The 21394-nt window shown below is 53.7% G+C and overlaps 1 protein-coding gene across 1 annotated transcript in view; it reads left to right on the forward strand.

Moving 5' to 3' along the window:
- The first annotated feature begins 3319 nt into the window (after nucleotides 1-3319).
- The window catches only part of LOC144950483 (rho GTPase-activating protein 44-like), a 63154-nt gene continuing 45079 nt past the window's right edge, over nucleotides 3320-21394 (forward strand). Inside the window, 1 exon segment of the mRNA XM_078880614.1 lies at nucleotides 3320-4715. Coding sequence (XP_078736740.1) covers nucleotides 4660-4715 — 56 coding nt within the window. The 5' untranslated portion in view covers nucleotides 3320-4659.

The raw sequence follows: 21394 nt of genomic DNA on the forward strand, positions 1-21394 counted from the left end.
TTATTATTTTCTCTTTATACGTCACTTACCGAAAGAACCAGAGTAATTCCTGCAGTCACGAAAGCTCCAAATTAAGAATGTTTTTGTTATTTTACCAGGTAAGGCCAACTGAGCTACGTAGTTCTTACTTTTTAAAAGCGACCTGGCCACAAATGATGGCCCAAACAAAGTGACTTATCATCGTGTGGCAATTTATAACAGCAATTTATAACAGCAATTTATAACAGCAATTTATAACAGCAATTTATAACAGCAATTTATAACAGCAATTTATAACAGCAATTTATAACAGCAATTTATAACAGCAATTTATAACAGCAATTTATAACAGCAATTTATAACAGCAATTTATAACAGCAATTTATAACAGCAATTTATAACAGCAATTTATAACAGCAATTTATAACAGCAATTTATAACAGCAATTTATAACAGCAATTTATAACAGCAATTTATAACAGCAATTTATAACAGCAATTTATAACAGCAATTTATAACAGCAATTTATAACAGCAATTTATAACAGCAATTTATAACAGCAATTTATAACAGCAATTTATAACAGCAATTTATAACAGCAATTTATAACAGCAATTTATAACAGCAATTTATAACAGCAATTTATAACAGCAATTTATAACAGCAATTTATAACAGCAATTTATAACAGCAATTTATAACAGCAATTTATAACAGCAATTTATAACAGCAATTTATAACAGCAATTTATAACAGCATTTATAACAGCAATTTATAACAGCAATTTATAACAGCAATTTATAACAGCAATTTATAACAGCAATTTATAACAGCAATTTATAACAGCAATTTATAACAGCAATTTATAACAGCAATTTATAACAGCGATTTATAACAGCAATTTATAACAGCAATTTATAACAGCAATTTATGACAGCAATTTATAACAGCAATTTATAACAGCAATTTATAACAGCAATTTATAACAGCAATTTATAACAGCAATTTATAACAGCAATTTATAACAGCAATTTATAACAACAATTTATAACAGCAATTTATAACAGCAATTTATAACAGCAATTTATAACAGCAATTTATAACAACAATTTATAACAGCAATTTATAACAGCAATTTATAACAGCAATTTATAACAGCAATTTATAACAACAATTTATAACAGCAATTTATAACAACAATTTATAACAGCAATTTATAACAGCAATTTATAACAACAATTTATAACAGCAATTTATAACAGCAATTTATAACAACAATTTATAACAGCAATTTATAACAGCAATTTATAACAACAATTTATAACAGCAATTTATAACAACAATTTATAACAGCAATTTATAACAGCAATTTATAACAGAGAGCAAATACTCTAAACTTGGGTCGTGACGTCACCTCCCAAGCTGTAACGAGACGTGAAGTGGGGGGGGGGCTTGGGTCGAACGCGTCACGGTCAGAATGAGAATGTTTAGACCTTAGGAGGAATCCGATGACCTACAAGGCGCTTTAACAAAGATGTCCAAGTAGGGGCACGGGGGGTAAGAACGTGACCACCACAACAAACGATACAAAAACACGACACGAGTCTACACAACAAAGGCTCATTCCTAGCAGCGTGCTTCAGCCGCACCGAACCTCACAATAATAATTATATCCAGGGCCTACCTTGGCTCCTCCCACCCTCAACCAGTATATATACAAGGACTGTTTTCTTGGAATTTCTCTCACTTGATACAGCTATCGTGCTGTGACGGTTCCACCTGAAGACGGAGGCTTGTGTTGCCTCCGAAACGTCGTGATTTTTATTTTATTTTTATTTTACTTTTATTAATTTAATTTTTTTACCTACGTGACTTTACCGAAAAAACTTAAGAATATGAATCCTTGCAGTCACGAAAGCTTCACATCTAGAAGTATAGGAACGGTAAGAAAGTCAATAAAACAAACCGCAGATGAAACATAAACTATTTTATTTAACCAGGTAAAGCCCACGAAGCTATTGGCTTCTTGTTTGAAGCGACATGGCCATACAAATTATAGCTCAACGAAGTGGCTCATTTATAGCAGTGGCCAAATACTGTAAACGCGTGACGTTGATTCGAAATGTGGAGGGGAAAACCCGGAGGAAAATCCAAGCGACCACGGGGAGACAGGACACTTGCACACGCCAAGTATACAACCCACGACCGGGTTTGAGAAATGTGACGTCATATCAAAATGTGCAACTTTAAATAAATGTAGACAACACGTTCTACTTAATTTTAGTTTTTGTTACGTGGTGGTTTAGCTGCTGCAGCTCCTTACTATTAAAATTGACCTTTATTACTGCTAATCCTACTTCCTCCCTTTAGTTGCTGCTAATCCTACATAATACACGAGCATAATATGACTTTGAGACCCCCCACCACCACCTACACATTCCACAAGTAGTGACTAATCCCATATCTGCATTTCCATAAATATGCAAAAAGTATCTGTTGATATGCAAATTCCTTTGTCAAGGCGCCTTTCCTCCTCTAACCCAGCTTAAATATACGCTGCCAAGGATGGTGGTGTTCATTCGGACGCTGTCTTTCCGACAGCCCAGTTCTTCACCTGAGGACGGCTGCTTGCATTGTGGCCGAAACGTCGTGAGAATTGTATTTTATAATGTTTTATTTTTATTATTTGTATTATTTCCCTTCTACGTGACTTTACCGAAAGAACCAAGAAGATAAATAGACTTCTTAATAAATGTTTTCTCCTACAACATCAGAGTGCAGCGCCACATTAAATACGCACTACAATGACAATAGTTGAAATCGACTTGAAGCATGTTTTATTTTTTTGGGGGGGGGGCAGAGCTTTGTGACGTCATATTTGAGGGGGGGGGGTCAAAAATCGTCCAAAATCGCGTGACGTCGCACCAACGGAATGGGTCCATCGCCCAAGTTCGTCAGTGGCGATTGTCCGAACCGGTCCTGGGTCTCCCCTAGGTCGACTCAGCCTACAAAACGAGTGGCCGGAGCGATGCGGAAACGTCGACTGGGGGGTGAAGAAAAGGCGACAAGGCGTGGTGCCGAGCCACCCCGCCCCAACCACTCATCCCACCACTCCCACCCACCCCTCCCACGCACCCCAACCACGCACCCCTCCCACCCACTCCACCCACACACCCCACCCCTCCCACCCCTCTCACGCACCCCGCTCCTCCCACGCACCCCTCCCACGTACCCCGCCCCACCCACCCACCCACCTCACCCCACCCACGTAACCACCCGCCCACTCCACCCACACACCCCACCCGCCCCTCCCACTCCTCCCACCCCTCCCTCCCTACGGCCTAGGCACGCTCCACAACCTCACTGAACACAGCACTTGCCCCACGGTCTGTCGAAGGCTACACTGCGGGGGGAGTTGTGGTGGCGGGGGTGTGACGGGACCTTTGTCTTTGTTTTGAAATCGATTTCTTTATTTAAAAAAATATTGTTTTAGACGATCGCGCGCCGCCGCTTGTACATTCGCAGGTGACGCAAGCGGCGGCGGCCATCTTACTCAGGGGGGGGGCTGCCGCCATTGAGTTCCGTGACGTTGCTGGCGACGTCATCGCGCGTCACTCCGGGAGGCCTATGGAGGGGCGGGGCGCGCGCGGGCGGTGGCCCCTCCCCCTGCCGCCATTGAGGGTTTTCTCCCCCTTAGCAAGATGGCGGCGGAGTTTGATGAAGGGCGAGCGGGGATGACGTCATGGCCTCACAGGCTACGTCCGGGGTGGTGGGGGGAGACGCGGGGAGACAGAGACACGGAGGGAGACACGGGAACCCGGCGGGAGACACGGGGAGACAGACACGGAGTGAGACACGGGGAAACAGATACAGAGGGAGACAGAGACACGGAGGGAGACACGGGGACCCGGCGGGAGACACGGGGACACGAAGGGAGACACGGGGAGACAGATACAGAGGGAGACACTGGGACACGGAGATAGACAGAAGGAGACACGGGGAGACGGAGGGAAGCACGGGGACACGGGAAGATATAAAGAGGTGGGTTGGGGGAGATACGGGGAGACGGAGGGAGACACGGGGACACGGAGGGAGACACGGGGACACGGGAAGATATAGAGAGGTGGGTGGGTGGGGGGAGACACGGCGAGACTAGTGGAGACACGGGACATTGAGAGATACAGGGAGACGCAGACAGAGACACGGCGAGACTAGTGGAGACAGACAGAGGCACGGCTGACAGTGAGACTCGGTGTACAGAGGCAATGAGAGAGACACGGGGACAGTGAGAGAGAGACACCGAGTGGGAGACACCGAGTGGGATACACCGAGGGGGAGATGACGACGATGATGATGACGAGGTGGTGGCCTCTGCGGCTGCTGTAGAGCGACTTCGGTGGAGTTTATCGCGAGGTCTCTTGCGACGATAGCCGCCACCTCCACCTCATCCTCCACCTCCACCTCATCATCCACCACCACCTCCTCCACCACCACCTCATCCTCCACCACCTCCTCATCCTCCTCCACCACCTCCTCCACCACCACCTCACCTTACCACCACCTCCTCATCCTCCACCACCACCTCCACCACCACCTCATCCACCTCCTCTTTCCGATCTTCGTCCTCAACCTCCTCGTCGTCGTCGTCGTCGTCACCTCGTCCGAGCCTCCCGCCGTCGACATGATGAAGAAGCAGCTGAACAGGATGCGCCTCAGGGCCAACCAGACGATGTTCAGGTGAGGGCCGCGAGTGTCTACAGCCTCAACCCTGACCCCCTCAACCCTGACCCCCTCAACCCTGACCCCCTAGCTGACCCCCTCACCCTCAACCCTGACCCCCTCACCCTCAACGCTGACCCCCTCACCCTCAACTCTGACCCCCTCACCCTCAACTCTGACCCCCTCGCCCTCAACGCTGACCCCCTCACCCTCAACGCTGACCCCCTCAACCCTCAACGCTGACCCCCTCAACCCTCAACTCTGACCCCCTCAACCCTCAACTCTGACCCCCTCACCCTCAACGCTAACCCCCTCAACACTGACCCCCTCAACACTCAACTCTGACCCCCTCATCCCTCAACGCTGACCCCCTCACCCTCAACGCTGACCCCCTCACCCTCAACTCTGACCCCATCACCCTCAACTCTGACCCCCTGAACTCTGACCCCCTCACCCTCAACAATGACCCCCCTCATACATCGCAAAGCCTCGACTCTAACCTTAACCCCCCTAACACGAACGCTGACTCCTATATCCTGACCCCCAATAGTGCTGCGCAAATACCAGCCCCTGTGACTTGACCCTTAACACAGACCACGGAGCTGTTATCCAAACCCCTCCTTATCCCGACCCTGCCCTGGCCGATAAAGACTTCATTGCAGGGACCCCCTCTCCAGGGACCCCCTCTCCAGATACCCCCCCTGGTCTTGCTGGGCCCGGCTCCTGCAAGGGGGTCTTGAGTGGTCATTGCCAAGTGCCGTGTGGGTGTGGTGGGAGTTGTGGGGGAAGGATTATGGGTTTTTTGGGTTCAGTCACTGAAGAGGTGATTGAGTGGGTGAGTGACCGGATGAGTGAGTGACCAGGTGAGTGAGTGACTGGGTGAGTGAGTGGCTAGGTAAGTGACTGGGTAAGTGAGTGACTGGGTAAGTGAGTGACCGAGTGAGCGAGTGGCTGGGTGAGTGAGTGACCAGGTGAGTGAATGACTGGGTGAGTGAGTGGCTGGGTGAGTGACCAGGTGAGTGAGTGATCAGGTGAGTGAGTGATCAGGTGAGTGAGTGACCGGGTGAGTGAGTGACCGGTGAGTGAGCGACTGGGTGAGTGAGTGACCGGGTGAGTGAGTGACCGGGTGAGTGAGTGACCGGGTGAGTGAGTGACCGGGTGAGTGAGTGACCGGGTGAGTGAGTGGCTAGGTGAGTGAGTGACCGGGTGAGTGAGTGACCGGGTGAGTGAGTGACCGGGTGAGTGAGTGACCGGGTGAGTGAGTGACTGGGTGAGTGACTGGGTGAGTGAGTGGCTGGGTGAGTGAGTGACCAGGTGAGTGAGTGACTGGCCGGGTGAGTGAGTGGATAGGTGAGTGTGTATGTGTGTTGAACTTTCGTAACTAACCGTGCTAATCGGAGGTGCAGAGTGAATACATTGGTAAGTGGCCGAGCGAGTGAGTGGATGGGTGGGTGAGTGGTTGGTTGAGTTACTGAATGAGTCACCGGGTGGGTGAATGATTGAGTGAGTCTGTTTCTAATTGAATGAGCGATGGAGTGAGTGATTGGGCACGTGAGTGAATGAGTGAGTGAATGGGTGAATGAGTTTGTTAGTAAGTCAGCGATTGAGGGAATGAGTTTGCCGATCATTTGAAGGAGTGAGTTTGTGTGGCGTTGTGCGAGTGAGTGAATGCCGGCATGGTTGAGTGTGTTTTGCAGGGGAGTGAATTGGTGGAGTGAATGAGTGGAGTGAATGAGTGGCTAATTGAATGAGTGAATTGGTGGAGTAAATGAGTGGGGCAGTGGGTGAGCGAGTGCGTGCGTGGTTGATTGAGTTGACAAGCGAGTTAAGTTAACTTCCTTAAAAAATGTTGTTGTATGCTTGTAGCTACTTAATGGAAGGGATTGGTTTGGGGATGGGGGGCAACTTGGGGCAGGGAGTTCGTGCAGTCGCTCGTGGTGGCTAGGGGGGGGGGTCCCTTGCCACCCTCCCCCAAGCTACGAGTTGGGGGGCCGGGCCCCCCCTTTGACCAGGAGTTTGTTCTCTCGATTACCGGAGCCTCCACCCCTGCGGCGTTGAATGTCCGAGACCGCGAGCGACACGACGATGTGGGTGGTCTTGGGCAAAGAGGAGTCCACGATCTTTGATGATGATGATGATGACGACGATCGCCTCGAGGGTGTCACCGAACAGCGAGACAAATCGAATATTGGTGGACCCCACCTAATCGATTGCAAAGCTGTCAGCCCCTGGTCAGTGCCCGACCTTGTTACGGAGCAGTCCAGAGCTGAGTGGTCACCCCGTGGCCCTTCCAAATCTCAACGTTCATCCCACAAAGACCCATCACAAGGCAGAAACAACAACAACAACAACCGCCATTCGCCACTAAGTGGCAGTGACGTCACCACGACGCTTGTGCCAGGCCATGTGCACCTTGAGGCTACCACGTGAAGTGTTGAACGCCCGCTGGCAGGAGGTCACGGGGCAGACCCAGCAGGTGCCACGGGTCGACCGACCGAGACGAGTGGCTGATATCAGCACAAGGGAGGAGAAACGCACAAATAGACGATCGTTTGTGTCGTTGGCCCGTATTGAAACGTCTGTACCTCGTGTGGACTCGAAAACCCCCTACACACCTACAGGGTTCATGGTGGGGGGGTGGGGGTCAGGGGTGATGGGGTTGTCGGAGTGTGACGGAGTGTTTGGGGGGGGGGGGTCAGGAGTGATGGTGTGTGTGTGTGAGACAGGGTGTGACGGAGTGTTTGGGGGTGTGTGTGTGTGTCGGGGTGTGACGGAGTGTTTGGGGGTGTGTGTGTGTCGGGGTGTGACGGAGTGTTTGGGGGTGTGTGTGTGTCGGGGTGTGACGGAGTGTTGGGGGGTGTGTGTGTGTCGGGGTGTGACGGAGTGTTGGGGGGGGGGTTGGGGGTCAGGAGTGTTTGGGGGTGTGTGTGTGTCGGGGTGTGACGGAGTGTTGGGGGGGGGGGGTTGGGGGTCAGGAGCGTTTGGGGGTGTGTGTGTGTCGGAGTGTGATGGAGTGTTGGGGGTGGGTGGGGGTCAGGAGTGTTTGGGGGGGGTGTGTGTGACGGGGTGGGGGGGTCAGGAGTGTTTGGGGGTGGGGGTCAGGGTGTGTGTGTGTCGGGGTGGGTGTGTGTGTGTCGGGGTGTGACGGAATGTGTGGGGGGAGGTGCTAACTGGCGAGCAGCCCTTGCCCCAACAGTCTGTTAAGGGCTACACGGGGGACCTTTGGCTATTGATGTGAAGTTGCGTGTGTCGTGGGGGGTGTGCCTGGGAGCGGTGGCGCAGCGGTTAGCGCTACGCTGCACTACGAACCCAGCGACCCAGGTTCGATTCCCACTCACGGCCAACACCGGTGACGATTTTCCGAACCTCTCCTGGGCCTCCTCCTAGGTTGACTCGGCCTCAAATGAGTACTTGGTGCATTGTGTAAGCATCGCCACTAGGGAGACAAAGGCGGCCGGGCGTGGTGTTGGCCACCCACCCCCTCGTGTGCCGTGCCTTGCCCCAACAGTCTGATAAGGCTACACGTGGGGTCTGTCCCGTGACCTCCTGCCTGCAGCGAACCTTCGACACTTCACGTGATGATAGTGGTTGGTTACGTACGGTGCTAAAGAAGTTCAACATACAGTGCATACGTGCAAGGTGCACCCAGCCTGGCACAGGTGCCGTGGTGACGTCACCCCCACTTAATCGGATACGGCGGCGGGTGTAGAGAGGGGTGGTGTTTGGTGGGATTTGGGTTTTTTTTTTCACAAAGAGAATAACTTCACTTCGCTAATCCCTTGGAGATGGAACATCCTCGTCGAGTGACACACAAGGACAAAGATCCCCCGTGTAGCCTTGCACAGACTGCTGGGGCAAGTGCTGTTTAGAGGGAGCAGCGTTGTAACACACCACACAAAGCAAAGACAAAGATCCCCCGTGTAGCCTGTAATAGACTTGGGGCAAGTGCTGCTAGCGAGTAGCAGCACCTGTGAAGGCGGACACGGCACACGAGGGGGTGGGTGGCCAGCACCACGCCCGGCCGCCTTTGTCTCCCCGGTGGTGATGTTTACACATCGCACACCAGGTACTCATTTGAGGCTGAGTCGACCTTGGGGAGGCCCAGGAGCGATTCAGATAAGCGTCACTGGTGTTGGCCACCGCACATAGCACACACACACACATGGACACACACACGGACACACACACACGGACACACACACACGGACACACACACACGGACACACACACACGGACACACACACACGGACACGTGTTCAAACATATCCTAAGCTGTAACGTGTTACAACAGCCAGCCCACGACTGTGTTCGTGTGTTGTAGTAGTAGGGTGTGGTGTGTGTGTGGGTATGTGGGTGTGTGTGGGGGTGTGTGTGTGTGGGGGTGTGTGTAGGTGTGGGTGCGTGTGTAGGTGTGGTTGTGTGGGTGGGTGTGTCGGTGTGTGTGTGTAGGTGTGTGTGTGTGTGGGGGTGTGTGTGGGTGTGGGGGGTGTGTGTGGGGGTGTGTGGGGGAAAGGGTGTGTGGGTGTTGTTTGTAGGTGTGTGTGTGGGTGTGTAGGTGTGTGTGTAGGTGTGTGTGTGTGAGGAACGGTAAATGAGTTCCCGGTGCGGTGTGTAGACATCAACACTGGAGAGACAAAGGGGGCCGGGCGTGGTGTTTGACCACCCACCCCCTCGTGTACCGTGCCACTCACTAACAGCACTTGCCCCAACAGCCTGTTAAGGCTATACGGGGGATCTTTGTCTTTGTTGTGTCGTGTGTTGTATGGTGTGTAGTGTGTTGTATGGTGTGGAAGTGAGTTTCCGTGACGAGTTGTGTGGTATGGTGTGTTGGTGTGTGTATGGTGTGGAAGTGAGGTTCCGTGACGAGTTGTGCGGTATGGTGTGTTGCTGTGTCGTGGTTTGTAACGTGGTGGTTCGGCAGGGGCAGGGTGTGACATGTGGACCGTGCAGTGTCTATATTTAGTGTCGCCAGGGTGAGTGGGGGCATGACGATTGCTCGGTTACTATTGTGGGGTGAGCTTGCTGGTGGTGGTGGTGTGGTGGGTGGGTGGTGGGTGGTGGGTGGGGGAGTGGTGGGTGGGTGGGGGTGTGGTGGGTGGGTGGGGGTGTGGTGGGTGGGTGGGTGGGGGGTGTTGGGTGGGTGGTGTTGGGTGGAGTGTGTTGGATGGGTGGGTGGGGGTGTGTTGGGTGGGTGGGTGGGGGGGTGTTGGGTGGGTGGGGGTGTGTTGGGTGGGTGGGGGTGTGTTGGGTGGGTGGGTGGGGGGGTGTTGGGTGGGTGGGGGGTGTTGGGTGGGTGGGGTGTGTTGGGTGGGTGGTGTTGGGTGGAGTGTGTTGGATGGGTGGGTGGGGGTGTGTTGGGTGGGTGGGTGGGGGGGTGTTGGGTGGGTGGGGGTGTGTTGGGTGGGTGGGGGTGTGTTGGGTGGGTGGGTGGGGGGGTGTTGGGTGGGTGGGGGTGTGTTGGGTGGGTGGGGGGTGTTGGGTGGGTGGGGGTGTGTTGGGTGGGTGGGGGTGTGTTGGGTGGGTGGGTGGGGGGGTGTTGGGTGGGTGGGGGTGTGTTGGGTGGGTGGGGGGTGTTGGTGGGGGTGTGGTGGGTGGGTGGGTGGGGGGTGTTGGGTGGGTGGTGTTGGGTGGAGTGTGTTGGATGGGTGGGTGGGGGTGTGTTGGGTGGGTGGGTGGGGGGGTGTTGGGTGGGTGTGGGTGTGTTGGGTGGGTGGGTGTGTGTTGGGTGGGTGGGTGGGGGGTGTTGGGTGGGTGGGGGTGTGTTGGGTGGGTGGGTGGGGGGTGTTGGGTGGGGTGGAGGGTGTTGGATGGGTGTGTGGGGGTGTGTTGGGTGTGTGTGTGTTGGCTGGGTGGTTGTGTGTTGAAGTGTATATTGTGGTGGAGATGGCTCCAGGGTCAGTCAAAGTGAGATGAACTTGATGTCCAAGATAAGAGCCCAGTGACACCATAATGCCCTTTGCTGTGAGCCTGAGTAGTGCTGAGTCTCGGAGGCATTGTTCTGGGTAGGTGAGTGGCGTTCATTATAGCAGTTGATGTGTATTGGCTAGGTGAGTGTCGCTGTCTGGGTGAGTGTCGCTGGGTGAGTGAGTGGCTCTGTCTGGGTGAGTGTCGCTGGGTGAGTGAGTGGCTCTGTCTGGGTGAGTGTCGCTGGGTGAGTGTCGCTGGGTGAGTGAGTGGCTCTGTCTGGGTGAGTGAGTGGCTCTGTCTGGGTGAGTGGCTCTGGGTGAGTGTCGCTGGGTGAGTTGTACTGGCTGCGTGGTTTCTGCTGACTGGCTGAGATTAGTGCTTGGAGCAGCAGCAGCAGGAGGAGGTATTGAAAGTAACCTCCCTCCCCCCCTGCCTCCTCCACCGTGTGGCTAAGCTCCGGCCCTCACCGCTGACGGATGCTGCGGCCTCGGCGCAGGTGAAACGACGTCCCCCCCCCCACGCCCGCGATGCCCCGGGAGTGGTGCCCCCCCCCTCCCCTAGTCCCACCACGCCTCTCCCCCCCGCATTCCACGCATATCACCCACCCAGCACGGCCGCTGATGTTGACATTGCACAGGAGACTTCTTGGGCCTTGGCAACGCCCCACTCGTATTGCGCTGTCCTATTAACCACTCATATCACCACTCCTATTGCCAATCCCATTACCCACTCATATCCCCACTGCTATTGCCAATCCCATTACCTGGTCTCTTAGCCACTTCTAGACACTCTGTGGGTGTCTCTTAGTCACTTCTAGACACTCTGTGGGTGTCGCTTAGTCACTTCTAGACACTCTGTGGGTGTCTCTTAGTCACATCTCTAGACACACTGTGGGTGTCTCTTAGCCAGTGAGGTGGCAAAGCGTTCGGTATGTTCGCACCTCCGTGAAATTTACGTCATCATGGGGTGTGTGTGGGGCGTCTGTGTGTGTGCGGGGTGTGTGGGGTGTCTGTGTGCGTGTGGGGTGTGCGGGTGCGTGTGTGGTCTGTTGAGGCTACACGGGGGATCTTAGTGTGTGGCACGAACCCCGTTGTTTGGCTTCGCGACGTCAAAAACCTCCCGCCCAGGACCCTCCTGCACAGGGGTGACGTTGGAACTTGGCGTGCCTCTGCCGAGTGACAAAGTTAATGTTTCTTTATCGTTATTATCACTGCTACTGCAACGTTATTCGTGTTAATCAAAAAGCATGGTTTGAATGTCCCTTCTGTGTCCGTGGGGCTCGTAGCTCTGGGAGCTCTCACGCAATCCTGGACGCAGTCAGAGCCAGCCCTGGAGCTCCTGCGTGGTCTCTGGGGATCTCTGGGTGTCTCTGGGGATCTCTGGGTGTCTCTGGGGGTCTCTGGGTGTCTCTGGGGGTCTCTGGGTATATCTGGGAGTCTCTGCGTGTCTCGTGGTGTCACTGGGGGTCTCTGTGTGTCTCTGTGTGTCTCTATGTGTTTCTGTTTATATCTGGGAGTCTTTGCGTGTCTCTGGGTGTCCCTGGGGGTCTCTGTATCTCTCTGTGTCTCTGCATGTCTTTGCTTGTCTCTGGGTGTCTCTGGGTATATCTGGGGGTCTCTGTCTCTCGAACGTATGGCAAGTCTGTGCAAGCCACACGTCTAAGTTTAAGTGTGTGAGCCGTGCGACAGCTGTGGGAGTTGGCGCCACTGATAGCGCTCAGTCCGGCAGAGAGCGGGCGCAGGATGAAGTCGTTCGCGATGCGGTGGCTCCGTCGTCTGCAGTCACTTCGTGGGTTGCCTTCAATTCTCAACTTAAATTCTCCACTCGTGGAGGGAGGAGTGAGCGGACCAGTTGCTACTCCGAAGCGGTCGATGGAGCCACCGTAGTTTGGCAGACCAAAGCCGTACGGAACAATGGGTGGTAGGGTCGGCGATGAGGCCTTGTTTTTGGAACTTCCGCAGAACCCCGCGTGGTGCTCGCCAGTTGACCCCCCGCCTCCCAGCGTCATCCGGTTGTCTCGCGCGATTCCAGATTGGTTTCCGGGATCTCAGGCGGGTTCGCGGCAGAGGTCGCAAACGGGTTTTGATTCCTTGCCCGTACCCGGCCGCACCAGGGTCGCAAACGGGTACCCGTATCCGGCCAGGTACGGGTAGCCGAGTATCGGGTAGGGTACGGGTATCGGGTACCCGGTTGCGACCTCTGGTTCGCGGGGGCTCCAGCGGGTCTCGGTGTAACGGCAAGACGTAACGCTTCCTCGGATTTCTCCCGGCCCGTTTGCCATCGCCCGGCGTCCCGGCGCCGGAGGTTTGCCGGCGTCACGTTGGCCAGAACCGGTCGCCGCCCGGCGGGAAGCGCGTTTCGGCCGTGCCCGTGACTGCTCGAAGCGTGCCGTCGATCCGGACGTCCAACTTCTCTGTGCGGTGCGCTCGATGCCCGGGCTGGCGCAGCGGCACTCGGCACCGGAGTACGCGGGGGGGGGGGGGCGGCCGTGCGGAGAGAGGTTTTGGTGGCGGCTCCCCGCGTGGCAAGGCGGACACTTTGCGTATCGGAGCCGCGCGACTTTTATGTTGTTTTCCCGATGTGGCTTTTGAATGCGAGGCTTCTGTCCAACGCCGTGCCCCACGTGCTTGGGACATGGTTCGTTGTCTGACAGGGCCACTTCGGAGAGTCGCTTACAACTGGGCGTCCGTGCCACAGTTATTGAGGCGGGGGATTGAGACGGTTGTTTTGGATGGCTTTGGCCGCAGCCTCCACCTTCGGAAGTAGTCTTCGCGTGTCACGCAGTGGACTTCAGGCTTGTGCCCCGAGTAGCCCTTGCCCCGTCCTCCGCAGTGACACTTTTTACCGGATGATGCCTTTGGCAGGTCGCTTTTGAAGAATGTTTAAAACAGGATCGGAGGCTGTGCCGATCGGCGAGGTAAGCCGGTCGTTGACATTCTTTGTGCGGCTTGTGTTGCCGCAAAGGCGCGCCCGGAATTTTCGTTTGCTGACCATCGAGTTCAGCAGATTCGGTGCTGAATGGCACTTGATGATGACGCACGCTGCCCTGAGTGGGAACCCTGATTAGCTGCCCTGAGCGGGAACCCTGATTAGCAGGAGCCCTCAGCGGGAGCCCTGAGCCGTAGGCCCATCGTCCCAAGGCGGTGTCGTAGGCGGATGAGAGGTCTATCGTGGCGGTACCGGTTTTTACTTTCGCTGGAATCCACCTTCGATGTTGCTGGTGAGGGAAAGGAGCTGCTCACAGCAGCTTCTGGCAGGTCGGGTGCCGGCTCTTTTGGTGTCTGTCCGTCTCTGGGAGCTTCCGGGTACATCTGGGGGTCTCTCCGGGTCTCTCCCAGGGTCTCTGAATGTCTCTGAATGTCTCCGAGGGTCTCTTAAGCGTCTCTGGATGTCTCTTGGGGCCCTTTGTAACCTGAGGAGTGGGACCCTGGCGAGGGTAAGGGGATGCCCTGGGAGCCACGGAGTTCCGTGTGACCTCGCTGGATTTATTTTTTGGACGATGTGCCCCCCCCCCATTCTCCGCTCGCTATGTTTAGAACTCGCTGTCGAGACACGGGATGACAAAACAAGGCCAGGTTTTACCCTTTCTGGCAAGAATAATGTTAATACTAACTTAATAATAATTCTAGATTTGAAGCTTTCGTGACTGCAAGGAATCATATTCTTAGGTTTTTTCGGTAAAGTCACGTAGGTAAAACATCAAAATTAATGAAAATAAAATAAAAACAAAAATCACTTAATAATACTTTTACACTTATGAAGCGCGTTTCACCCAGAGGTAGCAAGGCGCTGGACAGAGCTACAAGCAAGCAAGTCAAATAGCTCACGCTTGTCTATAACCCAATCTTCGCATGCAGGCTTGTGATTTGACCACAGGTACAAATGAACCTTGTGGCGGGGTTCCGAATAAGCGGAAGTGAAAGTCGTAATTAATTTATGTAATTTTTGGCGACTCCGTCCCACCGCGCACGTAGACGCCGCGACCAGCTTGGCGCGGATCATTCCGTTGCCGTGTCGTCCAGGCACAGCAGCGAGGATTGATGCGCAGAAGAAACAAAACTTTTAAACTATGAGATCTCTTTTACCAGTGGCAAAATATAATGGTAGGTTTTTACCCTTTTAACTGGTACAAAACTGACACCTTTATTCAAGGCATCATGTTTGCAATGATCTCATAGTGTAAATGTTTACCCCGAACTCTCAATACTCTGATATTGCACTGTTTTTGAGTTGTACGCCTTCTGGTGTCATCTGGCCCTACACCAATGGGGACTAGGCTCTAAAGAAAGCCGTCTCGGGTGTGGGCCAATCAACTTCAAGGACAGTGCATATTATTATCCTTATCAGAGTTGCTTCTTTTTGTTTGCTTTATTGACTACTTGTGTTGTGGTCATTGCAAACATGATGCCTTGAATAAAGGTGTCAGTTTTGTACCAGTTTAAAGGGTAAAAACCTACCATTATATTTTGCCACTGGTAAAAGAGATCTCATAGTGTAAATGTTTACCCCGAACTCTCAATACTCTGATATTGCACTGTTTTTTGAGTTGTACGCCTTCTGGTGTCATCTGGCCCTACACCAATGGGGACTAAGCTCTAAAGAAAGCCGTCTCGGGTGTGGGCCAATCAACTTCAAGGACATTGCATATTATTATCCTTATCAGAGTTGCTTCTTTTTGTTTGCTTTATTGACTACTTGTGTTGTGGTCATTGCAAACATGATGCCTTGAATAAAGGTGTCAGTTTTGTACCAGTTAAAAGGGTAAAAACCTACCATTATAAAACTTTTAAACTTCGATTAGCGCATCGCGTAGAGCTCGTCGAGAGGAATAGATCGCCGTGTCGTTCGCCTTCAACGGACGTAAAATGACGTCGCAACGCAGTTTATGCGAGAGCCGTGGGCTTATGGGACCCCGGGGTCCTGCCATAAGGTTCAAATACCCCCCCCCCAAACTCCCAAGATGCGTAACCAAATTAAACATATTTCTGCGGAGGGAGCTGGTAGGAACGTTGGGTTGCTCGGTCAATGGCCAGGGTCAACGGCGGCGTGGTGTATTCCGCAAATATGCCTGACTGTGAGGGCGGGCACAAGCCGGCGTGAGTAGGTTAAACGTTGAGTTTTATAAGGGCACCACGGGGTGACTAGCCCCTCCCCACCCAGCCCCACCCCTCCCAGCCCCTTCCCACCCTCCCCACCCAGCCCCTCCCCTCCCCACCCAGCCCCTCCCTGCACGACAGACACAATAATCCCCTGTGGGCTGGTGTAACCAGGAGGTTCCTACTAGTATTAAACAGCCTTTGCACGTTTTGCCACGAGTAGGTACTGCGTGTGTTCAATGCGGACTTGATTCCTCGCAGAAGGTTATTGTCCAGTGGTTGAACATCTTAAAACAACTCCTGGTTAATTAGCGGAAAGGGTAAAACGCTGATTAGTATTTTTTCATACTTTGATGCCGGCTAAAAAGGTCTCAGTTTTATTACTCATTTTACTTTTAAACCTTTTTAACCTGAGAAGTGAGGGCGACTTGCATCGATGCGCCGTGACCCAGGCCTGCCGCCGTGCGGTTTGCACTTCCGTGGCAATCGGTGCGTTCGTTACTCCACCGGAATCGGTGACCGGCTCTTAACCGATAACCGGCTCTCAACGCGGTTACCGCTTCCTGGTTAACGACCCTAGCTGCGATTGGCTGGACAGAATTCTGCCACCTCCATCGTCGTCGTCGTCGTCATCATCCATAATCAATCCACTGCTGGATGAAGGCCTCCGGCAAGTCACCACCACCTCTGACCATCCTGCGATGCGACAAACATTAGCGCCACCACCACCACCATCATCATCATCGGCCTCCTGAAGCCGCTGCCACCACTCGCGCGATGCAACATTCCAATCCTCGGCCATCATCTGCGCTATTTCCGTACCGAGTTGACAGATTCGCTGCTGCCCTATATCCGCCATGGTGCAACCCATGGGTGGTCCGTAGCTCCACTCCAGGGCAATCGTTGCCGGCAACAGTCACCGTGAGCAAGCGACCGGCTTGTGCCGCGTGTGTGCCGCGGGGTTCCGTTTTGGGCCGATGGAGACGAAGTTGGTTGAACGTCGCGGTTTTCCATTCACGAACACGGTTTCGCGCCACGTGGCGTGGAGGTGTTCCACGTCTCCCTCGCCTGCCACGCAGGAGCGCGTGGGTTCGATCCCGGCCTCCCTGGCGATCGACGCCTGCTGCTGTTGTGTGTTTGGGGCCCGCGTGTTCTCTCTCTCTCCTCCCCGTGGTGGTCGCGGCGTGGATCCGTCTCCCGGGTTCCTCCTCCCGTTTTTGCCCTCCTACACATTTAGGAACGAAGCGCGTCGAGAATGTTTAGCCGCCGCTGTGAACTCCCACGTGGTGGTGGTGGTGGTAACGATGATCCATAATAGAGGCCTTTTGTGCGTTAGATCGCGTAAATATATAAATGTGTCGTTAAACCCTCCACCACCCGACACGGCCAATCAGTCAGGTTTGTCACGTAAACAGAACGTGCCAATTCGTCACGAGTACAGCACCAGTGTATAGTGTAGTGTATAGTGTAGTGTATAGTGTAGTGTATAGTGTAGTATACTAGTACAGCACCAGTGTATAGTGTAGTGTATAGTGTAGTGTATAGTGTAGTGTATAGTGTAGTGTATAGTGTAGTATACTAGTACAGCACCAGTGTATAGTGTAGTGTATAGTGTAGTGTATAGTGTAGTGTGTAGTGTATAGTGTAGTATATGTGTAGTGTGTAGTGTAGTGTATAGTGTGTAGTGTATAGTGTAGTATATAGTGTAGTGTATAGTGTAGTATACTAGTACAGCACACCGGTTGTGTGTTGGAGAGCCAAGCCACAACATTAACATTCTGAGTACGACGTTGATATTGGCCACTGCGACCATGGTGAGCTCCGGTCACGTGCGGCCAGGTCGCCTCTGAGCAAGAGCTCACAGCTCAGCCGGCTTGACCTGGTCAACAACAATAACAATAATAAAGTTCTGTTTAGTGTTGGTCTGACTCTCCTCCATTTTCCGTGGTGCTGGCACGGGTAAAGAGTTTTATAATACGATCACTCGGTGAGCCGTCTTATTACGACTGCCGGTGTCACAGGAAGATCACTCGGTGAGCCGTCTTATTACGACTGCCGGTGTCACAGGAAGATCACTCGGTGAGCCGTCTTATTACCGCTGGAGGTTTACAACTGGGCACGGTCACCGCCGCTACCACCGCCAGCACCGCCACTAACACCGCCGTCACTGCCGCCACCACCATCACAATCACAACCACCACCACCGCCACTAACACCGCCGTCACTGCCGCCACCACTACCACAATCACCACCACCGCCACGACCACCACCGCCACCCTCGCCACCACCGCCACTCTCGCCACCCTCGCCACCACCGCCGCCGCCACCATCACTGCCACAATCACCATCACTACCACCACCACCACCACTCCCGCCACTACCACTACCACAACCACCACCACTTTCGCCACCACCACCATAACCGCCGTCACCACCGCCTCCTTCTCTCCAAATTTTGCCGAGCATTCCTCGGTTATTTTTATCGGCGTTTCGCGACACGGCAGCCTGACCTCCCAGCCGGGCACCGGTCCAGCGCGGTGAGAGGAGGAAGGAGATTATAAATATATATTCACACTCACACCCGTGTTGTTGTAGTTGTATGAGTAAATAAGCAAAAGTGGCGCCTGCGCTATCCTTCCCACAGCTGCTGCTGCTGCTGCCCTGCTGCTGCTGCTGCTGCTGATGCTGCTGCTGCCCCTGCTGCTGCTGCTGATGATGCTGATGCTGCTGCTGATGCTGCTGCTGCTGCCCCTGCTGCTGCCCCTGCTGCTGCTGCTGATGATGCTGCTGCCCCTGCTGCTGGCTCGCAGACGCAGCCTCGTGCGGTTGATTTACAGTGGGAAGGGGGAGACGTTGCTGCTGCTGCTTTTGCTGCTGCTGCTGCCCCTGCTGCTGCCCCTGCTGCTGCTGCCCCTGCTGCTGCGTGGTCCAGTTCCAGACGAGCTGCGGCCGTGTGCCGTTAACGTCGGGCCCCGCCGCGTCTCCGCCCCGAGCGACGCGACGTTTCGCCCTGTGAGAATCTCCCCCGGGAGCGTCTTAACGATCTGAACCCTGACCCCCCCGGAGCCTCGCCAGGCGACCGGCCCCAATCTCCTGCGCAATGGGGTCAAGGGTCGATCCGATTGTCGGAGTCGCGAGCGAGCACCCCGGTCAGAACGGTTGCCCCCCCCCTCCCCCAACGCCACTGGCCCCACGTGGCACGCGACCCTGGCGAGGGCTCGCGGAGAGAGACGGGGGCGGCCGTGCCGATGGATCGCACGGTCCGCTCAAGTCGGTCTGCTCCATTCTGCACCTGTGTGCCCCCTCGCTACCCCCCCACCCTCGCCCCCTCGCTCCCTCGCCCCCCCCCCTCGCCACCCCCCTCGCCACCCCCCTCGCCACCCCCACCCTCGACACCCCCCTTCGCCCCCTCCCTTGCCACCCCCACCTCGCCACCCCCACCTCGCCACCCACCCCTCGTGGTAACGTGGGGGGAGTGGGGGCGGGTAACGTGGGACAGCGGTCCTCGCTGGCCCACGTGTTGTGGTGGGCATCAGTGTTGTGGTGGGCATCAGTGTTGTGGTGGGAATCAGTGTTGTGGTGGGCATCAGTGTTGTGGTGGGGTATGCCACGTGAGTGTTGTGGTGGGCATCAGTGTTGTGGTGGGCATCAGTGTTGTGGTGGGCATCAGTGTTGTGGTGGGCATCAGTGTTGTGGTGGGGTATGCCACGTGAGTGTTGTGGTGGGCATCAGTGCTGTGGTGGGAATCAGTGTTGTGGTGGGCATCAGTAATGTGGTGGACAATACCACGTGAGTGTTGTGGTGGGCATCAGTGTTGTGGTGGGCATCAGTGTTGTGGTGGGGTATGCCACGTGAGTGTTGTGGTGGGCATCAGTGTTGTGGTGGGCATCAGTGTTGTGGTGGGGTATGCCACGTGAGTGTTGTGGTGGGCATCAGTGTTGTGGTGGACATCAGTGTTGTGGTGGGCATCAGTGTTGTGGTGGGGTATGCCACGTGAGTGTTGTGGTGGGCATCAGTGTTGTGGTGGGCATCAGTGTTGTGGTGGACATCAGTGTTGTGGTGAGCATCAGTGTTGTGGTGGGTTATGCCACGTGAGTGTTGTGGTGGGCATCATTGTTGTGGTGGGCATCAGTGTTGTGGTGGGCATCAGTGTTGTGGTGGACATCAGTGTTGTGGTGGACATCAGTGTTGTGGTGGACATCAGTGTTGTGGTGGGGTATGCCACGTGAGTGTTGTGGTGGGCATCAGTGTTGTGGTGAGAGGATCGCTATTGCATCTTCCCCGCACCTAATAATTAACGGCAATCACGGCCGAGTCGTTTGTGTTTACCCAGAGGGCCTTGACACAAAAGCTTCTTTTGTCCGCAACACAAACCAGGGTCGTCTCTTGTGATAACGAGACAGCGGCCTGTGCGTGTGGGCACTTGCCCCAACTCTCTCTTATGGCTATACGGGTGATCTTTGTCTTTGTGTGTGTGGGCACTTGCCCCAACTGTCTGTTAGGGTTATACGGGGGATCTTTGTCTTTGTGTGTGTTGGCACTTGCCCCAACTGTCTGTTAGGGCTATACGGGGGATCTTTGTCTTTGTGTGTGTGGGCACTTGCCCCAACTGTCTGTTGCAGCTATACGGGGGATCTTTGTCTTTGTGCGTGTAGGCACTTGCCCCAACTGTCTGTTAGGGCTATACGGGGGATCTTTGTCTTTGTGCGTGTAGGCACTTGCCCCAACTCTCTCTCTTACGGCTAGACGGGGGATCTTTGTCTTTGTGTGTGTTGGCACTTGCCCCAACTGTCTGTTACAGTTATACGGGTAATATTTGTCTTTGTGTGTGTTGTTGTGTGTCAGGCTATATGGGGCATCTTTGTCTGTATTGATGTAGTGGGGGAGCTGTGGCGCAGCGGTTAGCGCGCTGCACTACGAGTTCGATTCCTGTTCATCGGCTACCAACAACCAGTGACGATTTTTCAAAAAATGGGCGATGTGCAGGCATCAGAACCGGGGAGACAAAGGCGGCCGGGCGTGGTGTTGACCACCCCACCCCCTCGTGTGCCTTGCCGGCCTCCATAGCTGCTGCTTGCAAACGACACTTGCCCCAACCAGCCTGTTGAGGCTACACAGGGGTTCTTTGTCTTGTTGTTTGGCTGTGTCTCTGTGTGTGTTTGCGCTGATAGATGTTACGGCTGATGTTCAGCCCTAGTTATATATAGTTCATAAGTTGCCCAGCTCAGCTGATCAAACAGAAACTCATTGTCCCGTGGTGGTGGTGGTGATGATGATGGTGGGTTTATATCCACAGGCAATTAGGCACCATCATCATCATCGTCGTCGTCGCCATTATAACCATCACCACCATCATTCTTAGCACCTTTGTTATCATCATCATCATCATCACAATCATCACCATCGTTCTTAGCACCTTCATCACCATCATCACAATCATCACCATCACTATCATCACCATCAGCACAATCATTATTAACACCTTGTAACCATCATCACTATCACCACCATCGTTCTTAGCACCTTCATCACCATCATCACAATCATCACCATCACTATCATCACCATCATCACAATCATCACCATCACTATCATCACCATCATCACAATCATCACCATCACTATCATCACCATCATTATGAGCACCTTTGTCATCATCACCACCATCATCATTTTTATAACCATCACCGTCAT

The sequence above is a fragment of the Lampetra fluviatilis genome, chromosome 58, assembly GCF_964198595.1.
Source record: "Lampetra fluviatilis chromosome 58, kcLamFluv1.1, whole genome shotgun sequence".
Taxonomy (NCBI): domain Eukaryota; kingdom Metazoa; phylum Chordata; class Hyperoartia; order Petromyzontiformes; family Petromyzontidae; genus Lampetra; species Lampetra fluviatilis.